Raw genomic sequence first — 26,340 nt, forward strand, 5'->3', positions numbered from 1 at the left:
AAAATTAATTTTTATTCATTCAAAAATTGTACGTCATCTTGAAAAATCCTCTCTACTCTCCCGGAAGACCCATCAGTTTCCCCCCGTAGATTGCATATCTCGGTGCACACGTCGACGAAAATACTCGTTTGAGAAGCCGTGCGCGCGTGTCGACCCCCGAGAAGAAAAACTCACCCTGCTCTGCTTAGTGAGATTGGCGCCCATCGGCAAACGATTCCGCGTCGTGGCGCCGACGGCGACGTTGCGACCGGGCACGCCGTCGGCCGCGGGACATCCCCCGCGTCCTGAGGCTGCAGAGGGGCCTACCCCTCTCGCGCCCGTTCCCCAACTCGGGTGCACTCGTGCGGCCACCCTGCTGTTGCTGCTGCTCGCCGAGCCCTCCACCGGTCCCTTTATTATGAGTCGCAACGAGCCACCCCTGCACGACAGTCCTCCACCGGCGACACCACCACTACTACCACCACTAGCATCTATATCGATGACACTACCACTAACACCACTGTCGCTGCTTGTACTATCACTACTGTAGCTCCCGTTAGTGTCTCGACTATTGTCGTCGCAGCTGCTCTCTCGACCGACGCGACTACCACCGACTACGACAATCGTACCATCGCCTTCCCTCCTCTGCGCCGCCCCCGCGTCTTCCGTCGTCGACTCTGGCACGTCGGACGACAACGTGAATCGTTCAACAATGTACAGTTACCCTTTAAAACGATATTGTTGCAGCTGTTTGGTAAATCGACACAGCTGTGTTCTAGTTGTATCTCGAGATTGAAAAGCTTCCCACGAAATGAAACGTTCTGCGATTAAAAATATTCTCGAATGAGATTTCTTACGCTTGCCTCTTTCGTTGCATCAAGTTAACTTGCCTTGCTCGATCGTTCAAGCTTGCAAAAACGACGTGGATCGCGTTTATGTAGGTCTCTTGAGAGTAGCAACCCTTAGAAGATACGTACAAAAGATATATCACGAATTTTCGAGGTAGAGGATTCCGTGGCCCGCGTCCCCGCAGGACTAAGGCAACGCTTCCCGATTAAAATTCCCTGCTCAAGGGAGAGACGTTCTAAACTACACCGCGCTCTAAACTGTCACGCGCTCTTCAACGTCGACGTCAAGTCGAGCGATCGGTCATCTCCGCGAGTCGAGGTACATTCTCAGTCGTCGCTCTCAGAAGTGCCTGTCACTCTCGTCCTTCTCATCTCCGTCAACTGCCGCTTCGCACTTCGCCGCCAGACATCCTCCCGTCCCCAGCCTTCGTCATCCGAGACGCGCGACGCCGACTTGCATCCTCGTGTTCGTCGTCGAGTGCACCGAGCAAGCTGTCCACGTCGTTGTCGTCGTCGTCGTCGAGAGAAGCACCAAGAGCCACGTCGCGCCACGACGCTTTCCGACCGACTGACGAACCCGTCGCCGTTGTCGATTAACTGGCCGTGGCGGGGGTGGCGGGGGTGGCGGCGGCGCGATCTTCCTTCCTCCCTCCTCGATCCCTTCGTCGATTCTGACTCACTACCTACAACCCTCGTGAGCACGATTTTGCGCAAGCGCATAATCCGTACTCGCTTTACAACGTTCATACAAGCGCGCGTACGTGTGGCGGCGTGCGGCCGACGAGGACTTCCGGTTGCACGTTTGCACGCTGAGTCGCATCGTCGTCGTGTCGAGTCGGACGTGCTCGGTTTGCAAAATTCTCTCGTGCTGAAAGCGAAGCCGGCGTTGCTGACGAAGACGTAGAATGTGCACGAAGCAGTTTGGGAATGATATTAAAGGATTACGAAAACCGTGAAAATCTTAGAAAATAATGTAAAAATTGATTTCTTTTTAAGAAAAAATAACATGCTATGTATAAAAGTAATATACAGGATGTTTCTTAATAAGTGCGAAAAATTTTAGGAGATGATTCTTTGTCGAAAATTAAGGGGGTTTTTCATACAAACATTAAAAAGTTCTAATAAAAAATTGAATAAGAGTTGGCACAATACGGGAGGCTGAAAAAAATATTAATAAATAACCTTTTTACTAGTAGAAAATGTCCACTTAATTTCATTTCTTTAACTTGTTCCAAATTTGAGAAAAAAATAAAAACCTAATTTTTATCCTCATTTTTGGAGGAGTGTAACTCAGGGTGTAGGATATGTTTATATGAAAAATCCCCCTTAATTTTTGACAAAGAATCATCTCCTAAAATTTTTCGCACTTATTAAGAAACACCCTGTACATATGCAATGAAAAATATATAAATATTGAAATATTATAAATATATATTCATACACATTAAAAAAATTATTATATTAAATGTTATATATTATAAATTAATGTAATAGCTATTGTGCTGCTATTTTCAATAGCATTCCTTTCGCATCGCAGCATTCTGTCTCGTAAATCTGACATTCTTTTCTTATATTTTCTTTTTTCGGAGAAGTTCCCTCAATTATTCAGGTCGTCGAGACGTCCTCGTTCGCAGCGATCTCTCAAAACGGAATGCCATGCAAATTCCAGACTTCTCCCAAATTGCCCTGGGAAGCATCAACATTCAGACGACATACTGGTAGGTCTGCCGGGGCGACGGTATCGATAATACCGCGAGAGAGCTCGCGGGGTTCTCCTTTTATCCCGCGCGCCTAAGGTTAGTCGATGGCAGAGCTTTCCAATAAACGGGAGAGATCTCGGCTTTGTGACTGCCAGAAGACAGATAAGGTATGCCGACGGGAGGGTCCTCGCCTAAGGATCTGCCTACGCGTACCGAAGAGGATCTCGTCCCGGCATATTAAATTGTTCGCCTCACAATGTCGACCGCCAACTGCGTCGACCCCTTTTATCGATTACGACTCCTTCGCGATATTGGCAACCTGTTAATACACTTTACAGAGTGACTCGCGGAAAGTCGAAACGAATGGACGAGCGAAAATGTGAAGTTTCACGATAGCGAGTCACGATCGCTATTAATTCGGACGTTTTATATCAATACTTTGGACATTGAACGACCTAATCCCTAGATATAAATCAAAGTTATATATTTAAACAGGGGACGTTCACTCTTTTCTTCCTCAAAGTTTATAAAATCACAGAGTGATTTTTCTTTCATAATTTTTTTAAATTTATTATAAATATATTTTAGGGAAAAATATATATTTTCTTATGTAAATATTCTCTTGGATATGTTTGTGCAAATATTCTTTCAAGTATATAAAAAAGATAAATTTAATTTAAATAAAAGATAAATTAATTTAGAATATATTACACGCGAAAATTGTAATTTCGCAACAATATTATAATTGTAATTCATATCATTTTGCCAGACAAACGTCTTAATTTTTCGTAAACGTGTTTTTTGCAGAAATTGTTGAAACCAGCAGGAACAGGTGCACAAAAGTAATAAAGAAAAAATCGATAGCGCGATGTAGACTATTCCGACGAGAATTAACCCTTTTGTCGTCGAGCAACTGTCGTTTCCCTAATTAATTAAATCGCACCCCCGCGTGTCCTGTTCCATACGAGCTACGGTTATGGCCGGGTCCAAAGCAAGCATCTCGGTTTAAGTTTGATTGACTCTATAATTACGATAAGACCGGCCGCGCCAAACGTACGTAATTACAGCACATCAAGTATGTTAATAATCGCGCTAGCTTAATTATTCATACGACTCGCTTGGTGTTTTATTTCAATTTTGATTTATTTTGATATTTTGAAAATTATAGAAAAATAAAAACATATAATGTCTTTTTATATTCTTTTAAAAGCATTTCAAATTATTTTCGTTGTAGGGAATGATCGTTAGATATTTAAATCGCGCACTTTAAGTGTCCGCAACAATCTTATGCAAATTTCGAGTATCAATTGTATCAGGCAATAAAGATCGCGATTAGAAGGACGTTAAAAGGAATTAGCGCGATTTCAGCTAGCTGCAACTTCGATCACGACTTTGTAATCTCGTTTACCTCCATGCGACCCCGACTAATGAATTCATAACTTCGATTGGCCCGTAATATCTCTTACGGCTAATCCGCTTTACGGCGCTTTAAAAGTGATTAGGGTCGGCGAGGAAGGCTTCTCTTTCAGAACTTTCGCGCGTTGCGGGAATTCGACGTCTGAAAATTCCCTTAAGCTGATTTTACGCGAGACGCCAACGCCGACGCCGTCCCCGTCTGCTGTTTCCGCCGCCTTCTTCACGGCCGAGTCGACCCCACGTGGTGATTTATCCGCGGCGAGGTCCGCCTTCGAGGACCGTACTTTCATTTTTAACGTAATGCGAAAAATATTCGACCGCCGCCGCCGCCGCCTGGCGCTTTGAAAAAAAATTCATAGCGCGCATTAAAAGGATGCGAGCCCCGACATACATAAACATGAGGGATTATTTCCTTAATGTGTACAAGTGGTATGATATACAAAGGGGATTATGCGTTAATACTGTCGAATAATTGATGATTTTTTTTCACCGACCAAATCGTTTGTAAATATAATTTTAATTACAAGTAATTTTTATTTGTACACTTTGTTTATTTAATTCTAAAAGCTGCTGTAATTTATTATATAATCGTTATCTGACGCTACAAAAGACACGACAAAAATTTAATCCTTCGTAAAGTTATTTTCACGAGATATTTTTCGAGGAACATTTTCACTGGAATGGGAGAAACTGAAATTGGAAAAACTGAAATTGGAAAAACTTGCACCCTTAGAGAGTGATCTACAAGATTAATCCTGCCTGTGATCCTTTGCCCGTATCGCCTTCCTTGCTGCGCGTCTGTTTATGGACTACACTATTTTCGTGCTGCTCTCGAAAGGATGTCTATAGGGGTGGATTTTGCCATCCCCTATTAACCGCCCTTTCCTTTTTAAACACACACATATACACACATACATATACGCCGACCATGTCATCTTTGTACATAAATACACAGAGTATACATACACATATATACGGTGTTCCAAACCAACATATTTAATTTTAAAGAGTAAATATTTAATTAAGTTTGTGTGTGTTCTCCGGTAAATTTAAATCGTTTTTTCCTTGAGAAAATTTTGAAACACTCACTAGTTATTAAAATTTCTTTTAATATTCAGCGTAAATACATCAGTGTAAAACATCTCGAAATAAAATTTCGGGCAACCAAAATGCTTACTTGGATTTAAATAAAAAACATTTTATATACAAATATGCGTTTTAAGAATTCTTCAGTTAAGAACTTTTAAGTAACTCGTCATTTTAAATAGCTTATAAGTAATATATAATTTATATATGTATATATATCTCGATGTATGTAGAGAAAATCGATCTTGAGAGGCGAGCAACGAAAACTGATCATTAAAATTACGTTCGAATTGGGACACCCTGTAGATGTACGCGACGTACATGGATGTGTGCCTTCATGGCAATTAGCATGCATCCAACAGAGCTTAGGGATCGCCGAGGGTGTCCGAATAATCCTGCGTGATCTACGCGCATTTCCGATACCCATATGCAGTAGTGTGCTTATGGTACCGCCTGACGCAAACCCCCTCTCCCCCACATACAACCCTGTATACAAGCGCCGGGCATTCGCATTATGGCGTTCGCGGGAGAGGAGAGCGGCAGGCCCTTTGAATAATTTACCTCTCTCGCGGAGGTCGGATGGAGGAGGACTGGACACGAATGGCTTTATTTGTTTCCCGGAAAAAATCGATGGGCCGTATCGGCTGTAACCACCGTTTAATAACGATTCGAGAACCTCGAGTTGGATAACGGATTTATCGTTGATTCGGGAAATCGCGATGTGCCCGATGAAAACTATAACAGCATCACGGTTCGATTTCTGATAATTAAATAGCATCCATCATAATGCAGAGTAAATAATATATTCCATGAATAGCGTTTAATTAGAGAGATATTATCAAGCTGTATATATTATTTATTACAAAGATATATTATCGTCCGAATAATATATTATTAGAAACTGTGTATTAGTAAGTTAATTACAGATAAAATTAATAATCGAAATGTTGACGTGAAAATAATCTGCATAAATATTACAAATATTATTCTATAGATATAATTAGGCGATTTCAAGATATATAAAGAATTCAATTGCTTAATTTAAAGACATATAAATATAATTTTTTTATCAAATATAATACTAGTCTGCAAATAAATGCTATATTTTATCGTGTAATTGACTGAACAGTAAATTAAAATATTTTTCCTCGTTAATTTTAACGACATTTGAATCGAATAATTTGCGAAAGAGAGAGATTCCGGATTTACTTTTGAAAATTAATACTTAGTTTGTAATATCATCCTGTTGATTTTTGGCAAAGCGTAAGACTTGGCAAGTTTGCGTGTCAAATATCAAACACGCCGCGGTATTTCGATGTCAAAGCGAGACGTCTCGCGAAAACGGAATACGGAGCAAAGATACGGAGGGGAGTGGCAGGAGGAGGAGAGGAAGAAAGAGGAGACGAAGGAGGCGGAATCTTGATTTGATATTCCGCATGAAGGACTCTTCGTCAAGAGCTTTTACACGCTCGACGCGAGCTTTTCAGCATCTACCAGAATATGAACAAGAATGGCACGTGATGATAACGTTGAGGAGCTTTCCGTTACCTTTCTTGCATTATACTTAAGCGAATAGCAGGAGGAGAAGTCGTAATAATTAGCAAACTTGTAATCAAGCTAACTAACTTGGGAGAAGCCATTCAATCGAATTGATATTATTTTAATATTCGATATTTACTTTCGCGCTTATCGAGACACAATTACTTCAATCCTTTGAAAGAACTCGCGAATTAAAATCCTATGCTTTTTAAAAATGTGCTTTAAATATTCAACTTTCATAGAGCGCATGCTATTATTAAACATTGATTTTTTTTTACACCAGACCTAAATAATTTGCATATCAAGGCCTCCTTTTTCTTATTTCTTCTCGGAATAATAACGTTCACGTCACGTTTTGCGTCAGCCGCTAACACGTAAAGCATAATCGCGCCTAATCTCCCAGTCTCGTTCCGATTTTATCGAGCTGGTTGACACCTACTGCGGAAGAGTAATGGTCAATCGTGGATATACGGGATTCGTGTCCTTCGGTGGGTCAGTGAGGCCAGAGCGACCCTTTCGTCCTTTGTTCCTAACCCACGCGAGAATTTCTTTCTCTCTCTCTTTTTCTCTCGCTCGCCGACTAATTCGCCGGGCGGAAACGGCGCGCATTTTTGCGCGCGTGCGTTTCGCCATTAATTAAAGGGACCGAGAGGCGCGGAGTGCGGCCCTCCGATAAAAACCTCTCCATCGCGTAATATAAAGCCCCCGGGGAGGATGACGATGGGGGCGACGGGGCGCGGCCCCGAAGAGATAGTCGGAATATCGTAGGGTCGAGTGTGGCGGAGATATCGCGCGGCTTTGCTTAAAATCTCGAGGTATAACGCGCGTCATTATGGCAATCCGGACATTAGAGGGAGAGGCAAGAGAAGGATGGGCATTTATACCCCGGAATTCTGCGATTCGATGGCGCATCAGGATTGTTTAAATTATAATCAGCGCTGCACTCACAAGCCCTCCAATCAGGGCGATATTCATCAGAGCGAGGATCGTGCATGATTTGCGTATCATGCAATAGCAACGAAATATATACGACAGATACGAGATATAAATTACTGTGAATTTAATTATCTCTTGTTATATGAAAATAAAAAATGTGCGGAAAATAATTTTTCATAATTTATATGCAGTAATATTGTATTTTTTTTACAGAGAACACACAAAAAATTGATAATTTCAAATTATTTAGAAAATAATTAATAATTAATATCTATGTATCTTTAAATATTTCGATATTTTTCGAAAAAAGCATTGATTAAAAAATGTCCTTTATATCTGTAAATGTGGAATCATCTTTCCTATGGCATTTCTATCAAATTTTAATAGATAAAAGATAAAGAAAATAACTTAAGAATTATCTAAATTATTATTGTTATATACGCGAAATTATGTCATCTTAATGATACATTGAAATGCAAATCCAAGTGAATATTTTATGTATTCTTGTCTTCCTCTTGAAAAGAAATAATAGTTTAATTCCGCGACTCCCGGAGACTTTTTGTCCCCTTAATGTCTCTTGCAAAGAGTATATACAGTGCTAGAGGGGACAAGAAATTATCGTGCAAATAGCCACTTCATTATGCAAGATGGTTCATTGTCGAAATGACGACCGCGAGTCGGAGTGCAAAGTTGTGTACCGATCAGACGGCCTTGTCGTTAACCGCAAACATATCGCGCAACCTTGCCCTAATCTGGCGCGGTCGTTAGTCATTGCTTAGGTCTCTAGTTTCATGGGCGTGATCAGAATGGGTTACTAGGGTACAAGATTTACAGTCTCGCGGGACTTTTGTTTGCCGAACTATGTAACTCGCTCCCACTTAATGCCCCGTATCGTGAGAATCAACGGATGTTTCGTCGTTAATTCTCATTTGTCACAATTATCCAAACGTCACGCAGTCTCTCTTGCATATTAATCAAATTAAAATCCCGATAAATCTGCTCAAAATTAAATACAAAGAACACAATTTTGCTGTCGGTCTCGAAGATCGATTCGAAAAAATGATCACGTTTTCCATGTTTCGAGGATTTCAGTGACACCCTGTATATGGAGATCCCAGATCCGCACGTGAAGTTCGGGCAAATTGCGTGCGCGCTCCACCGCGTGTTGGCTCTGTAACGGACAAGCGCGTTACTCGTGCGTACGGGACGGGATCTCCGGTAATGAACGCATGACGATCCGCGGCTAATCGTCGTCCGGAGGAGTCGCCGAGACGTGAAGCGCTCACGTAGCGCCCAGTCGACCTTGCTCGTTGCGCAACGGCGTCCTTTGATCTGGGACCAGCCACTACCGACCAATGGCCAATAACGATTTGCGCGTTGCAACCGTGATTAATAGATCGCCACTCGGCTCGAACTCGTATAAATCGAACGATACAATAGTGCAATTTCAATTGACAACGGGAATAAAACTGCGGGGATTAATACGAGGGAGAGACCATCAATTCGAAATCATTGCCAGATTGCCAGTTTTCTTTTGTCAGCGCGAGTTTGCAGCTTTCACAGATAAATTTTTGTCGAAATGAATGAATAAGAAGTTTCTGAGGGGGTTTGTTCTGAAATAAAATTTCAATTAATGATTTAATTACGAAGATAACTAATCGGAACAATCAGAAATTGACTTTAAAGATTGCAATTAAATAATCTAGGATATATATTTTATTTTATAGCAAGTAAATATAAATGTTTTATATTAAATTAATTTTGATTTGTTATTTTATATTAAATTTATTTTGATTTGTTGTTTTATATTAAATTAATTTTGACTTTTATATTAAATTAATTTTGATTTATTCAGATTAATTTCAATGACAAAGTAACATGTGTCTTTTAACTATTTTGAAAAAAATTGTTACATGTTTATACGTTTATCAATAATACGTATAGGTATATACGTTGAATATACAGGGTGTTTCTTAATAAGTGCGAAAAATTTTAGGAAATAATTCTTTGTCGAAAATTAAGGGGAATTTTTCTTTCATATAAACATATACTCTTACATCTCTCCCTGTGGAGTTATACTCCTCCAAAAATGGGGGTAAAAATTAGGTTCTTATTTTTTTTTCTCAAATTTGAAACAAGTTAAAGAAATGAAATTAAGAGGATATTTTCTACTAGTAAAAAGGTTATTTATTAATATTTTTTTCAGTCTTCCGTATTGTTATAAGGGGATGAAACTAGCAACCCCTTCAATTTTTTATTAGAACTTTTTAATGTTTATATGAAAAATCCCCCTTAATTTTCGACAAAGAATCATCTCCTAAGATTTTTCGCGCTTATTAAGAAACACCCTGTATAATAAAATTACAATCTGGATTATTCATAAAACTGAAATCTCACAAGTACACTGGACAAGATAATTAATTGCATCGTGATACGATGAGTTCGATAAATATGGAAAACAAGCGCGTTAAACACTTGAGCTCTGCATCGATGAAAATGTATGAGCACTCGTTGCGTTTTATAAAAGACGCGAGTCGTGCGGAATAAAATTCGTGCAGCTGGCAAATTTCTCTCGGTATTTGAAAGTAGAGTGGCGAGGGATGTCGGCGTGCTCTCTCTCTCTCTTTCTCTCTCTTGGTCCTTTTCTCTTTCTCTTTCGCCCTATCTCGTCTCGCCACCGTTATGAGCTGACGACCGCGCCTCGTAACGAGGAATTATAGCTGAAACCGACACCGGAGTCTGTACAGTATTCAACGAGCATGAATTTCACCCGATTATCGGATACGCGTGGCCCATGCTAAATACCAGTCCAGCCGCTACAAGTGAAATAGTAGAAATCCATTAAAGGGCTTTGTGCGGACATTGTCGAATATACCGGGTAACATGTTATTCGTCGTTTCATTGAGAGAGTCAGCATCGGGAAACCTCGAGCAAAGTCTTGGGAAACTTTCCATCTCGATCGAAAAATAATATTTTTAAATACATGTAAATTTTTATCCATTAATATTCTATTTAAGTAATAAAAATATTTTATATCTAAATATATCTATTAGATATTGTAAGATACACTCTGTGGATTTTAAATTTTATAATAAAATTCAAACATGTTATTCCCGTCTGCAACTTGCAAAATAGTGTCGAAATATATTTTAATTAAGTAAAACGCATTCCCTTCCGCGAAAGAATCCGTCACAAATTTCCACGCAGGGTAAAATAATACGCCGGGGTTATTGTAAAGAATCGGAGAGCACATACCGGTTTCCCTCGCGCGCCAGCCGAGCCGCAATTTATGAAACACAGCGTGTGTGCGGTGGCCGAGCCTATACATCCATACTCTCCGTCCCCGCATGATTCAACCCTTTTGCAAAATACCGCGGCCACTGTGTTTTTCCACCCTTCCGATCGTATTCTATCTCGCGGCCGCAACCGCGTGTCGGGCATCCGTGCGGGATATCCTGACAAACACACACGCGTGCGCGCGTAGCACCGTGTCGCTGCAATAAATATGCGTGAGCGATAGGAGATTAATCGCGCACCGTAAACAGAGATTACCTTCCGACGTGAATTAGCCTTAGCGAGTGATTCGGAAGGATAGCCCCCGCGGGAACAATGAAACCGTGCGCGCGGCACAAAGCCGGGGATTTAAAAACGAAAATATAACAACTGCTTGCGTTTTTAAACGCCATTTCTCTCTCGAAAAAAATACACGCGCTATAAAAATAAGGGAATTTTGCTAGGAAAATTGCGCAAAATGTCACGCATATGTGTGCGGTCGAAAAACATTTCCCCGCCAACGGTAAGCTCTCCCTCTAGCCCTGGATTAAATAAATTCAGAGCTTTCTTTGTACATTAATTTACATAGAAGCGTGAATTCAAAAGACGTAAATATCAATTTATTGAATCGAAAGGTATCAATGCTTAAATTATTTATATATGTCGCAGACTTCTTATTGAATCAGTCTGTTTATAAAAATCTCCCTTTGCAGGCAGGTCTTTCATAAAAAATCTAAACGTTTTGTAAAAAGACTGCATTCACAAAGAATCTGTGATATATATAAAGTAGATGTTTCTGCGATTTTTGCATCGATTTCGAGACACCCTGTAATAAATTTCTCCGAAAATTCTTTGCAGTCGAAGGGAGATGCAGGTTTACGATAGTCTCGTTCGCGATTGTTTTTTCTGGCATTAATGATCGATGTCACCGAGCGACGACAATATACCGCCCAGGTTGTTTGCGACGTCGCGTCGCGGCGCCGTAAGATCCGGAGGGGTAGAAAGAGAATTTTCCCTTCCTCTCTTTCGCTCCTCGGTCCTTCGCGCACCCTCTGGCTCTCATCCTCTATCATTCATCCCTGACGCCTTCGAATTTACTTCGTCCGCCCCCGAGGGCTCTCCTCCTCTCCGTCTCTTTTTTTTTGTCTCGGCGTATTGATGTATCGCCGCGCTCGGATTCGCATTATACCTCGGAATCGCGTTGATCAATGTTTCGCGACTGATTCGGAAGAGTGCGAACGGAAGCTCGCGAAAGGGATAGTTTCGAGTCGTATCGGATTTCCACTCTCGAGACGGATTATTGATTGTCGTGGCAGTTCTCCGCGATCTCGAGACAGAGTCGTTATCGTGTCTTGTAATTCGATATTACATTCTTTTACATCAAGAAAATGAAAGCAGACGAGGATGATCTTATCAATTGTATTCTCAAAATTATATAAAGAAAAAGATGATATTCTATCCTTTTAATACGCGAAAATTTTAAACCTTATTGGGGAGAATTTAATCTTAAATTAATTTTAAAAATCTCTCATGAGACTGATTTTTAAGAAATCCTTGTGGTAATACTGTTAAAATTTTGAAATAAAGAATAACACCTTCCTTAAGATAGAATCGTCATTAATTTGAATTGAGATAAATTATCGAAAATTAAGTTGCATCTTCTCCAGTGAATTATTTTTCCAATGTAATATTACATATATTATATTTTTTTCTGCTTAATTATTCCCATTCGTATATAATAAATTAATAAATTATAATAAATATAATAAGTATAATAAATAAGTATAATAAATAAATATAATAAATTAATTTTTAATCATTGTATTAATATGATTATTTTCATTCATTATTGTCGGGACTACGATATAATTCACGAGAGACATTAGAATATAAACAGCACGGAGACCGTGAAATTCACATGAGCGAATACTCGATTAGAATGTAAATCGCGTGCGCGCGCGTTAAAGGAAGAGAGAGAGAAAGGACCACCCTTGCGCGCTGCGTTTTGATAGCGTTACACGAGAGGCAAGGAGGTCCTTTGTTGTCTCGACGGTTACTCCGTAGTGCTCGTCGATGAATCGATGCTAACGGCGCGTGTGATACGAATCTGCATAACTAATCGCCGGCTTTTACACCAACGTTTTTCGGACCCCGAGTAACGTCGTTAGGCTTCCTTTGAGACACAAATTCGCAACGGGAACTCGATTAGTGGGACGCGCAAAGATATTCGCGTCAGAGAGATATTCCGAACCGCCGGCCGCACGTCGACGTCGTTTGCACTTTTGTTCGCGGGACACAATGCACACATGCAGCTAAAAGTGACCGCAAACGCTGTGATGTGCAACCACGCGAAATAAAGCGGGGAACCTTTCAGAGCGACACATTGCATACAATGTCATACATCTGCATGCAGCATGTAATGAAAAACAAGAATAACTTTTTTCTATTACAATGCCATCGATACATGAAATGAAAGTCACAAGGTAATGTTTAATATAATAATGCATTAATTATTCTTGTGTTAGTTTTATAAATATCTCTCGAGAAAATCTTATCGCGTTCTAAGGATATAAAATTGTAGAAGCCATCTTGTTAAAAGATTTTGATAGAATAGATTATTTATTTTGTCTTTAGTGTTTTTTCATGTCGAAAATAGGGGAAAAAAGAGCTGATATTTATTTTTTAATTTTTAATTATATTTATTATATATTATTTTTATATTATATCTAATAATATCTCTAGCGAATATATTTTCCATTTGATCAGCAAATGTAAGTATATTTATTATATTTATATATTTATATATTTATATATTTATATATTTATATATTTATATATTTATATATTTATTATATTTATTCCTACCATAGCTACTACTTTTGGTAATTACACAAGAGCAGTCATGAGAATCAAACACGTTTCTTGCGGCAATAGAGCGCAAGATTTTACAGCGCACTAGGAAACGACAGACTAAAAAGAACCCCGTAACGATCTAATCTCGCGAAAGTCGTCTTGGTCATCCGTGTATATTTCCCTGCCGGTTGTCGGCCGCGGAAATATTCCCACATGATAAAAACAGAAGCAATTTGCCAAAACGTCGACTTGATGGTTGTACAGCGTGCTTTCCCGCAGACAGCCTCGACATGAGGATTACGTCGCCGTTCAGTACTTCCAAGTTCAGGGTTTTGAGCAGGGCGAATGGAGCGTGTGGGGTGAAGAAGGAAGGTCGACGATGCGCTGACGAGAACTTACGGGACGAAGGAGAATCGCCTTGAAACGGGTGGGTCCAGGATAAGGGAGGATATCTCGCAGGAGGAAAGTGGGATGTAAATTGCTCGCACGTACATTAGTCATCATCACTCGCAGCCCTCAACTTTGTTCGAGAGAAGCGCGGTCGATCCTCCCTTTCGTAGTCCTCCTCTTCCTCCTTCCTTTAACCTTTTCCGCCTCGCTCGCCATCATCGCCGACGTCGTCTCCTCGACGTCAAACTTGGTTTCCTCGTCGCCTCTTCATCGACCTATCTTCCTTCATCTTTCTTTCATACTTGCACTTTCGTGATAATTTTTCCCGGCTGCATGCTCGACTCGCACATTTTACGAGAGTTTTTTATTAATGAATCTGCTTTATGTATGCAAAATTTAATTTATAATGCTGCAATCGAAACAATAATTTATATATTTCAATTTCTATATTATTATTCTTCAAAATTTTCTTTTTCGACTCAGTTTTTAATCGAACAAATTTTAATAAATATTAATAAAATAAATATTAATAATAAATTTTAATAAAATTTTAATAGAAAATTTTTGAAAATTTTTTCAAAGCGTCGCAAACTTAAATCTGGTCACGTTTATAGAATTAATCCGCACGCGTATTATACATGACGAATATCTTTCGACGAAACTGTAACGGCGTTAATTTATTCGGTATTCTACGTTCTACGTTACGTGGCTTTTCTCCTCGGAAACGGAATTTCCCGTCTGTCTCGCTATCATCCCTGCCTTGTGCGCCGACGGGTAAACGACGCTTGTCTAACTTCCATAGAAATACATTTCACCGGAGAAGGGAATTGCTAACAAGTTACGCGCCAGGTTCCCGCTTAAGTTTCGTTTCGCTTCGATCGCCTTCGAAACATGTGGCGTTTTCCTCTGATCCATGACGAAGCTTTATCCGCTTCGGCTCTTCGAAATATTAATTTACAAAGTTTGCAATCTCGTAGCAAAGCTGCATAAAAAATATAAATAATAAAATAACGCGTAAAGATAATATATACATATGTATCATTTCATATTTTTACGCCCGTTTACTTTTTATTCTCTTGTAAAATATAATTATGTCTGTCAAAAGATATTCGCGCAAAGATAATTGCAGTAAAATGCTACTTTCATCGATATTAGAAAAATATTTCCATTCCTTTATTTTGTATATTTTGTATATTCGTTGAAAGATAATTTATTATTTCCACATGTCATATATTGTGATTAATTTTAAATATAATTCTAAAGTTAATGCGTTTCGCTGCGATATTTATCGCCGATTTTGATCGAGATTGACATTAATAATTACCGTAGGTAAATGCGCGCTCGGCTTTTCAGGTGCAAACACAATGTTAATTAAACGCTCGCGGTGCCGGCAACGCTCGACGCAAAAATCTCTTCATTATAACTTTCGCGAGATTTTGAAACGACGGAGGAGCGATGAAGTAGCTCCCGAGAAGAGCTAGCGAGATCACTTTCTTCCTTCGGGACCTTTCGTATATTCTGGCGCGTACCGGCGAGTAAAGCGGCACTCCGAGTAGTTTCGAAAGCAATTACGATTTCCAGAAGGCCGACAGCGTAATTGAATATTATGCAAGCGGAAATCGCCTTTCCTCTCTTTTTTCAAGGGAGAAAATAGAGAAAGAGAGCTCGACTATAAATTTTAAGTTTTCCGTGGAAGATGCGGCCAAATCGGCGCCTCCCTTTGAAGTCTCTTTTATTAAAAAGTATTTTACCGAAATTGCACGATAGCAGCCGCAGTGATTTGCATTCTGCAAAGAAAACTGCGCGCGTCTCTCTAACTTGAGTAAGAAATTTCTCGCATCTGCAAAATGTGTAAAATTCATAATACGCCTTTTGGATATCACGATTTTATGGATACAAATTATTTTATGAATCATTTTATTTTATAAATTTTTGATATAAATTTGAAATGTATGTATATCATTTTTTTTGACTTCTTAAATAAGAAAAAAAATGAATATTATTCATAATCTACTTGAAGAAGCTTATATTTTAGCATTTATATTTTACTCTTTTATAATTTATCCCTTTTATCTTTTTGCAATTTCCGTCATTTCATTTGGCCATATACAGCATTTTGCCTTGGCAATATAAAGATTCAGATATTTAAGGGTTGAATGGCGGAAAGAGAGGTTTTGGCTTCGAGACTACCTCGGGAATGGGACGAGGGTGAAAGTTCCGCGAGAATTATCGTAGCGCGAAATTTTAATCCACCCCTTGCATCCCTTTCCTCTCGCGGCATTTCCCTTCACGGTAGGCAGGCATGCTTTTCCGCGAGAAAGGGAGACGGATAAGAAGTTGCGAAATGGGAAACAAAGAATATTAGCGCGATTAAGCGGGAGTCCTGCGGCGTGTACGCGCGGGATTGTCCTTTCGTTTATTCCGGTTCGCGATGGGGCTGCGACCTTCCTCTGTCGTGCCCCATTCGGAGAAAGTAACGACCCGGAGAAGGCGTTTGTTCGGAGCTTTTTCGACTCTGTTCGGACCGACCCTCGCCTCGATGGAAATTTCCGAGAAACTTGGACGGGAACGACCGTCGCCATCGAAGAGGAGGAAAAATATAACGAAGGCATCCTACAGACGTCGAATTAAAAACACGAGCGTGGTTCGATCCCTTTGAGAATCCGTCGGTGGAAATATTTTTTCAGATTCGCCTCGTTTTCTCTTGGAGATTTCTGCGTTCGAGAATCTGTGATGGATCAAAGAAATTCACGAAACGAATGTTGCTGGTCGTTATTATCTTCTTTCATGCTTCCGGTTGTTCGCACTTCGTTTCATCCATAGATTCTTTGAGCTATTTGATGGTGGTAGGTTTTTCTCTTTAAAATAAAAGCATCAGTAAATGAAAGCTTAAACATTTTCTCACAACTCCCTTCGTATAAAATGTTTAAATTTTATTTAGTAAATTTATTTAGTAAAAGAAATTGATCAAAGTCGGAAATTTATATTTAAAAAAGCAATCTTATTTTCTTATAGTATTATTATTTGATATATGTTTTTAGATTTATTTTCTTAGAATTTAAAATAAGAAAATCACAAAAAATCAGAGAGCAATAAAAAATATTACATAAATATTAATTTTTTATTATATATATTAAAAACCTAAATTATATATTATTTTTTATTAATTTTATATTGAAATATTTTGGAATTTTATATATATTATGATGTTATGGCATAAAATTATCTCTACTGTATCATCGTCATTTTCATCACCATCTTTTGATAATTTTCTTCACTTGACGGATCTTCAGCGATCCGACAAAGTTTTCTCGACAGCTTGCCAGCAGATTCGTCCGAGTAAGATGCTTAATCGATAATCGTGCCCGCGTCTCGCGAGAGAAGAGGCTTTCCTGTGGAAAAGCTCCTTCTCCGGCTGAACGGGGGTTGCTCCCGCGGGAATGAATGACTGATGAGGATCTGTCCCTTTCTCTCTCGCCACGTGAAGCAGGATTTGGCGGCATGGCAATTCTAAGATTCACTTTACGACGACGTCCGAGATAAATTGCGGCCGTATGCAAATGTCAACGATACGTCAACGCCGTAGAAGCGGCGCGCTCGTTGCTCATTATTGTCCGCTCGCATCATTATGCAGCTGGATAATTGACGGCTGTCATAGTAACGTGCAAATGTGCCACGAAATTATTCCCGTAACTTTCCGGGAGGACTAGAAATTGCCGAATCATAACAGCAGAAACGGCGGATATAAATCTGTTTTTACTGTACGTGAGTGGGCTTTCAGAGATTTGAAAAATATGTTTTTCGTGAAAAAGAGAAAAAAACATTTATAAGTATCTTGACATTTAAATATATTTTCACTTGATATTTAAAAAATAACATAACACATTGCACATGTATGCAATATTGCAAATACGCGAAAAGCACATATTATTTTAAAGTTATTGAAGCAGTTATATGAATTATAAAAGAACCATATCCGGAAACACACACACACACAACTATAAAGGTAACATGTACTTTCGCGCTGTCTGATTCCCTTTTCATTTTTATGTTATTCTTTCTCTTTTATTCGGCAAAAAGCTATATCCAGATGGCGGCTATTGGACGTGATACGCGCGTTAAGATCCTCGCAGCCGCCGACTATTGTGCGCCGTCGACAAACACGTGTTTCGCGTTTCGTTTTATCGAGACGGCGCGTTCGCGGCTTTAAACGAGAGCCTCGTTTTTGCTACCGCCGAAGGCTACGGGTTAATATCGATGTGTCGTCCTCCCTCGTTCCTCCTCTCGCAGGATGGAAATGCCCGTCGCGACGGCGCCACGCGGCCATCGACAATGTTCGCGCGCAACCCTCACGACAACCCGATACATTTTCGTGCACTTATTGTTACGATTCGCACAGTCGTCCTTCGCCTACTGATTCGCCATTGAATACGTACTCTCTTCTATCCAGCATCCTGCTTCGCGTAGTTATTTTCCGAACTATCAGTCTGCCATATTATCGACAAACCGAGCCAAACTAGCGCGTGATATTGCGGCAATATCAATTCGATGGTACGAATGATTGTGGGTAATATAAAAAAGAACAAGAGCAAACCAAAGATTTCTAAGCGACTCGAGCAAATGTACGATTTTGAGTCTAAAATTATTTATCATTCATGAATATTAATCATTAATCGTTAATCGTTAATCATTAATCATTAATCTTTAATTATTAAAAATTTTAATTTAGTCATTATTTAAATGTATATTTAAATATTAGAAAATTTAAAATGCATTTAATCTTTGTTAGTGTAATTTGTATCATTTTATATACTAAAAAATTATATCACACATTTCTTATAGAGCATATAATTTAACAAAATTTTAATAAGAAGAATAATTATTAACATTTATTTAATAACAAAAATAAAACTAACTATACAGAAAACTATATGAAATTTTTTTAGATTTATATTGTTTACATCATAATTTCTTGCATATTTCGTGCGGGTTAGAGCAACAAATTTCCGATATATTATTCTCTGTCGAACTTTATTGAGCGCGCACACACACAACTAAGTAAGAGCGTTTTTCGCAGCACATTTCACGCTTCCTTGAGTATTTGGCCATTTTGCCGCTATTCTTCTAACTTTTCTCGTGCCTTTTTGCAATCGTTGACATGGCGCCGCATTTATGGAGAATAAGTAGACGAATTTTTGTCGGATCGCCATTAAAACTTGATATTCTCAATCTTTTTTAATGGATCAAACATGTCTTTCATCAAGTTTATTTTTCCAGTTTCGATATTCATTTTTATTTTATTTTAAATTATTAACTATAAATATATCTTAATAACAGTTTATCTTCAATTTCTAATAAGTATATTTTTTGTGATTTTCAAACAAGGATTATTAATATGTCTGTACAATTTTTATAATGATACATTTAATATATTAATCATGTTCAAAATATTCATTTAATCATTCACTTGGAAAGTTTTATTTAAGAAAAATATTTACCTATTAACATGACTTTTCTTTCTTTAATCGATCTATTCATGTATTTAAAAAATGTTACCATAATAACACTTTAACTATGAAAGTACGACGGCAATATTAATTGATCCAAATTGTGCGTTTGTTTTTGGAATTTGCACACGAATCACTGCTAATTTTTTAAATTCCGTGAAAAAATTTACTCTCGTCTCTCGCACATCGCAATCTTAAATTCCATGATTAAACATTCTCTTCCTTTCTCCGTGAAAATGCAAATATAATCCTTTCGTTCATTAGCACGTCTAATGAAAATTCGCAGTCTCGTTATTAGACCCGGTGGCTGTTTCCCTACGCCGCCTTCGCGTAATGACATACGTGATCCGAGGTATTTAGTGGCCTTGATCGCCGGACGGTATGTCACGCAGGGAAACGACCGCTATTCTGCGACGAGAAACGCGGACGACGACGAAAACGACGAAACGGCAGTTCGTGTCGGCGACCGCGCCATTCAATTAAGTTTATCTCCGGCTCTTTCACAGAGAGGGTCGACATTCACGCCTGCACACGATAGTGCACGGGACCCCCCCATCGAGTTTGCAGTTCGCGAGGTACGGGCCTCGTGCTGTCGCATCGTCAAGCGTTACTCGTCGCCAAGCGTGGCGTAACAACGTGTCGTAATAACGCGCTTATTCCGAGTCGCGCACCGAGTCGCCAGTTATCCTCGACCTCGACCGTAACGAGAGACGTAAGGTCGGGGATTAATTAGATTTATATCTGGCTGCGACGCAGCCGGTCCTGAATCGCGAAACTCGTAACCTCGAGAATTAATTTCCCGTTTATTAACCCCTAACATCGCCGACGAGTGCCTAAAGGGGAGGTAGAGAAGAGTGAGAGGGGGAGTGTGCCGCTAAAATCTCGTTACGAGAATAAAAATTACGAGAAAATATGGCGTGTTATTAAGTTGATAAAATTGCGAACGAGAGAGGTTTCATCCCGACGCATCTTTCTCGAAACTTGGGAAAATCACGAGCGAAAGCGATCTGAAATTCGATTAAAGTAACCCGCTATGCTTGTCTATTTATCCGACTTATCTATCCCGCTGTATTTCCTCGTGCATCTAGGGACGGGATTCTTTTTGCCGGCAACTGCCGAGATTAAATAAATGCCTCAAAGTTCGAGAAACACGTACATCTACCTCGACTGAGCGAGAAGCTTTAGCGACGAAGCACTTTTACTTCCAGGAAAGATACTTCTCGCCGTGTGAAAAATGTTGCCTTCAGTTCTCTTTCTCGATTCTTCACGCAAAGTTAAAGTTCCTTTTTTTTTATTTTAGCAAACCAGACTTTTAACGTCTAATGCTCTAGGCAACTCGCGAACAAGAGAGGGAGTAAATATCGTTGAAGAGAAGAGATAAAAGCATTAAGAGAAAAGAGAAATACCCCTTCGTTCTGAAAAATTTAGTGACTAAGAAAACTCGAGTTATTGTATAGAAATAAGAAGAAAATAAAATAAAATCATATAAAGTAGGTAGTGAACTCTTTTAAAATAATGGGATCTAATTTCTCCCAAAAAAACCGAGTTAAAGAGAACGGAAGAAAGAAAACGTATACCGCACATACGGGAAAGATCTTACGGCGGCATAAACGGTTATATATGTGGCTTATCTTTTATGCGGGAATTTTCACTATCTCTCTGTATCGTCTGAGAGTTCATCTCGCCGGGATATCGTCCCGTAAAAGGACCATCGAGAGCCGAATTTCCAGCACGGCCGTAAAGTCGCTTTAAAAGCGATCTGGCCTTCCCGGATAACGCGACTACGTTCATTCGACCCACTTTTGTACCATGTTTACGTCGCGGATCTTCGACAGGCTGGAGCCGTGATAGTGATTTCGCACTTAAAGGAACCACGCGTGCGACTTTAGATACGCGTTTTACGCCTCGGAGCGTCACAACGATTTGGGCCTCGGTCGAGATATGAGATGCAGGTTATTTCACTCGTGCTAATTTAGAAAATTACTCGTATGAAAAACAGCGAATGTCGATCGTAAAGTTTCAATATCTCGCAGAAACATAATACACAGTAAAAAATTGTGCATCCATATGTTAAAATTTTCTTGTATTGCCACATTTTGATTAGTACTTTAATTTAAAATTAACATACAACTGATATGTTATTATTTTTATAACGTTTTCATGTGTTACATTTATGTCAACTTCATAACTTAATATTTTGTATATGTCTCTCAGAAATGGAATATTATTTTGAGTATTTTTAACATAATTATTTTAAATAATCAGCATGTGTCAAAGTCAGTTTAACATCCTAAGAAAAGTTAAAGTGAATCTTCAAATAATCCTGAACTTTGACATACAAATTAATCAAATTTATTAAAATCAAATGTTTTTATTACAAATAATTTAAGTTAAAATAATTACTATTATACGTTAATGTCCACAACAATTCTTACGAGTTATTGTAACTATTTTTTCTATTGTAACTATTTTATATATTGTGTCAATTATTTAACATTTTTAGTTTATCAATAAGTAACATACGACGAATGAATATTTTAACTTAAAATTTAGAGTGGACTTTCTGGGACATGTGAAAAATGTTATAATTAACATTTTATTTTTTACTGTGTACTTTTGTCACGAAATATCTATAAATTAAAATTGAACATATTATGTACCCTAATATTTAATAATGTAATTCAATCGAGAAATTGATTTACACGCACATGTTTCTTTTAAAATATATATTGTAATTAAATTTTTAATAATTAATACACATTGAAAAGTGAATATAATCCGTGGGGGATTACAATTTGGAAGAACATGACGCCCAATATTGGAACTTTATGGAACAAGGAAACACGCGAAAAATACTCCCTCGAGAAAAATTTACAAAGTTTCATCAATCAAAAATCTTTTGTGTCTACAAAAAACGATTGTTGCGTCGTTGCACCAAATTGCATCGGAGCTTAAAATTGAGTCAGCGCTGTCAAAACTTGGTTGCATCGAGTTGCCATGTAGTGGCGCAGACACCACGAGCGAGTATTCAATGAAATTACACCGCAATGGAAACTTTGTTCCACCGATATCCACTATATCAAAGTTTGACGGGGGGAAAAAAAAGAGGCAGCTTTCGCACTGCCTACACGCCGCTTCAATCAATATCAGTTTCAATAATGTCGAAAAAGTTTCGACTTCCGCAATTTCGAACAATTCGATTTCAATTTTAACGATTCCAAGTTTAGTTTCATTTACAGCAATCTCGCGAAACATTTCCAATTTCGATCATTTGAACAGAATTTTTCTTAATATTATTCTATAAAATTATCGGTAATACGATGTCTAAGTTTGATATTTTACTTCATGTGCGAGTTTCTATAGTAATTTGCAATTTTATTAGCAATTGATATCATGCGCTGTCAATTTTTATCTCGGTCATCTTCTATATCGAAAAAATTGTATCCTTGAAATGTATACTTTATAAGTTCTCTTAATAGTGTTAGCACTTGATTGATCAATCAATTACGTTGGCACTAAAATTTTAAAAAATTCAAAAAATGGAGTTAATCACTCCACCTGTGGACGATTCAAATATTAAATAATAAAAAAACATCCCATTAAGTTACCAGTTAAGAATATTTAGTAAGAATATTTAATAAGAATATTTCTCTAGAAAATTTTCCTCTTAAATTAAGAGGATCCTCTTGGCGCCTATTTTAGTAGAAATTATAAAGATAAGTGGCACATTCTTAAGATGAGAATACAATTTTTTCGGTGTAATACCGCAAGATTGGGCAGTTTCAACGGAATCCAGCGGTGTTTCGCGTAATCCGACTCTACTCGCATTGTTTGTTAATACTGAAACGTGAATGTTTCGAGATCCGGATCCGGTCGGGAGCAGGCCTGTCCAAACAAGGGTGTCGTAACGGAAACGTAATATTCTTGTTCGACCCTCCTGCGGATTCCTGGCACCGGACTCCGGCGCGGCCGGAGGAAGCGACGTTCGTTTACTCGGCGCCAGATATCGAGCAAGTGGAGGAGCCGGCGCATAAGTCGGCCGGGCGACGCCGGCTCTTAAAACTCATCCCTCTTCTGCTTCGGGTTTCGTCCCGCCCGTTCTGGCTGGTTAGATTAACAGAACGCATCCCCGCAAACGCCAGCAAGTTTCGGGACAGTTTTCCGATTGCGGAGCTCGATGCTTCGTCGAGCATATCGATATTTAAGAGTATCGGGGGGTGGCCGAGAGAGTTCATTCAGCTGCAACTAAGTCCAAAGTTACGGCGAATTTTTCCTCGAAAAGAAGAATCGCTTTACGCGCGATCGTTGGATTTGCGTAATTTATTCCAAGATAGAGAATTATATAATCGGATTTATCAGCAACACATTTAGGAAAAAAACAGGAAGAATTTAAATTTTTCGATTTAAATGTCATTAGTCAATGATAAAATAATATTGCACTCACGTAATAAATTTCCCGTTTAAAGACGCATATTTCTCCTTCTCTCAGGTTTATAACTGGAAGATAATCTTACGAGATAATGCGGTGCAACCTGAAGAAATAAAACTGGAATACGTTCGTATGCAAAATAACTTTTAAAGCCTCCCTCGCTCTTCTCCCTCCGAGTGCTCTCGCGGAACAACAAGAGGAGACACGCAGGCAGGCAGTGCGCTGTCATGCCGGAATAAAAGGTCCTCTGTTATTGCCTGCTTATTGTGCTGTTTTGCATGCCGCGGCGTCCAAGAATTGGATTTCCTACGCGAAGTGCATCGCACGTACCTTTCCCGTCGTTGTCGGCGACGACGTCGAGACAGGATCGTTTACAAGCATTCCTTTCATTGCGCTCCTGAATCCGCGGCTTTTTCGCAATATTTGTACGACGCTCGCGATATAAGACATCATTTAAAGTTCTTCGAAGAATTCCGAACAATCACGGGGAAAAAAATAAGATCAATAATAATGATAGTAGGAATAAATTTTAGCGATAGAAAATCGATAAAAAATGACGTCTTCCGCATTCTTTCTCTGTATCTCTTAATTTGCATTATAATTATTGTATAACTATAATTTACGCGATCACCAATAATCTTTAAATAACTTTACGTACATAGTAAAAAATAAAATGTTAATTTTTACATTTTTCACATGTCCCAGAAAGTCCACTCTAAATAAGTTAAAATAACTCATTCGTCGTACGTTACTTATTGACAAACTAAAAATGTTAAATAATTGACACAATACTTTACATTTATTTTTGTTATTATGACTTTAAGTGTAATGTAAAAATAACATAAAAATTAATTAAAAATTACATGAAAAAATAGTTACAACTCATAAGAATTGTTGTAGGACATTAACATATAATAGTAATTATTTTAACTTAAATTATTTCTAATAGAAACATTTGATTTTAGTAAATTTGATTATTTTGTATGTCAAAGTTCAAGATTATTTGAAGATTCGCTTTAACTTTTCTTAGAATGTTAAACTGACTTTGAGACATGTTGATTGTTTAAAATGATTATGTTAAAAATATTCAAAATAATATTCCATTTCTAAGAGATATATACAAAGTATTAAGATATGAAGTTGACATAAATGTAACACATGAAAATGTTATAAAAATAATAACATATAAGTTGTATGTTATTATTTTTATAACGTTTTCATGTGTTACATTTATGTCAACTTTATAACTTTGTATATGATTCTTAGAAATGGAATATTATTTTGAGTATTTTTAACATAATCATTTTAAACAATCAACATGTCTCAAAGTCAGTTTAACATTCTAAGAAAAGTTAAAGCGAATCTTCAAATAATCTTGAACTTTGACATACAAAATAATCAAATTTACTAAAATCAAATGTTTCTATTAGAAATAATTTAAGTTAAAATAATTACTATTATATATTAATGTCCTACAACAATTCTTATGAGTTATTGTAACTATTTTTTCATGTAATTTTTAATTAATTTATATGTTATTTTTACAGTTATTAAACAATCAACATATCTCAAAGTCAGTTTAACATTCTAAAAAAAGTTAAAGTGAATCTTCAAATAATCTTGAACTTTGACATATCAAAATAATCAAATTTACTAAAATCAAATGTTTCTATTACAAATAATTTAAGTTAAAATAATTACTATTATATGTTAATGTCCTCAACATTTCTTACGACTTATTGTAACTATTTTTTCATGTAATTTTTAATTAATTTGTATGTTATTTTTACATTGCACTTAAAGTCATAATAACAAAAATAAATGTAAAGTATTGTGTCAATTATTTAACATTATTAGTTTGTCAATAAGTAACATACGACGAATGAGTTATTTTAACTTAAAATTTAGAGTGGACTTTTTGGGATGTGTGAAAAATGTTATAATTAACATTTTATTTTTTACTGTGTAAATTCCAGTGATTATCGCAAATAAATCGCCTCGAGAATATGAATGTAATCTAAGTTGATGTAGCAAACGAAGCTAATGTTTCTCCGGTCTAACGCTAACGGATAATATCAATTACATTCGGGTCCGACGTTTGCTCGTTAATTGCTATAATAATTTGCGACCTCCACGTGGAGCGCATAAACGGCACCGGTGTTCATTGATCGAGGAGGAAAGCAGCGATTAGGCTTCTCGCGATCAAGTGAACGGCTATTGCCAAGATAAACGTAAACCTCTGAATCTTCCGTTATGATAGCGAAGAGCGCGAGACGCGCATCATTAATTCGCCTAATGGCGTAGTTAACTAATACTGATTAGAGAGTGTCCGTAGTTCGTAAAACGTTATTTATGCAGAGAGATCAAACGCACGCGGGAGAAGA

General features: G+C 38.0%; 1 protein-coding gene across 13 annotated transcripts in view; it reads right to left on the reverse strand.

Moving 5' to 3' along the window:
- LOC145972801 (uncharacterized) overlaps positions 1 to 26,340 on the reverse strand; it is a 231,699-nt gene that overhangs the window by 46,576 nt on the left and 158,783 nt on the right. The window contains exon 1 of one of the 13 annotated variants that reach the window (XM_083101754.1): positions 175 to 1,390. The exons of the other annotated variants lie outside the window; for them this stretch is intronic. Within the exon in view, the coding sequence (XP_082957880.1) occupies positions 175 to 204 (30 nt within the window). The 5' untranslated portion in view covers positions 205 to 1,390. Of the gene's footprint in view, positions 1 to 174; positions 1,391 to 26,340 lie in introns of those variants that run through there. 13 annotated transcript variants of the gene reach the window in all.

The sequence above is a fragment of the Camponotus vicinus genome, unplaced genomic scaffold (genome assembly GCF_025532165.1).
Source record: "Camponotus vicinus isolate PSW18456_S1 unplaced genomic scaffold, iyCamVici1.0 SCAF_6, whole genome shotgun sequence".
Lineage (NCBI taxonomy): Eukaryota > Metazoa > Arthropoda > Insecta > Hymenoptera > Formicidae > Camponotus > Camponotus vicinus.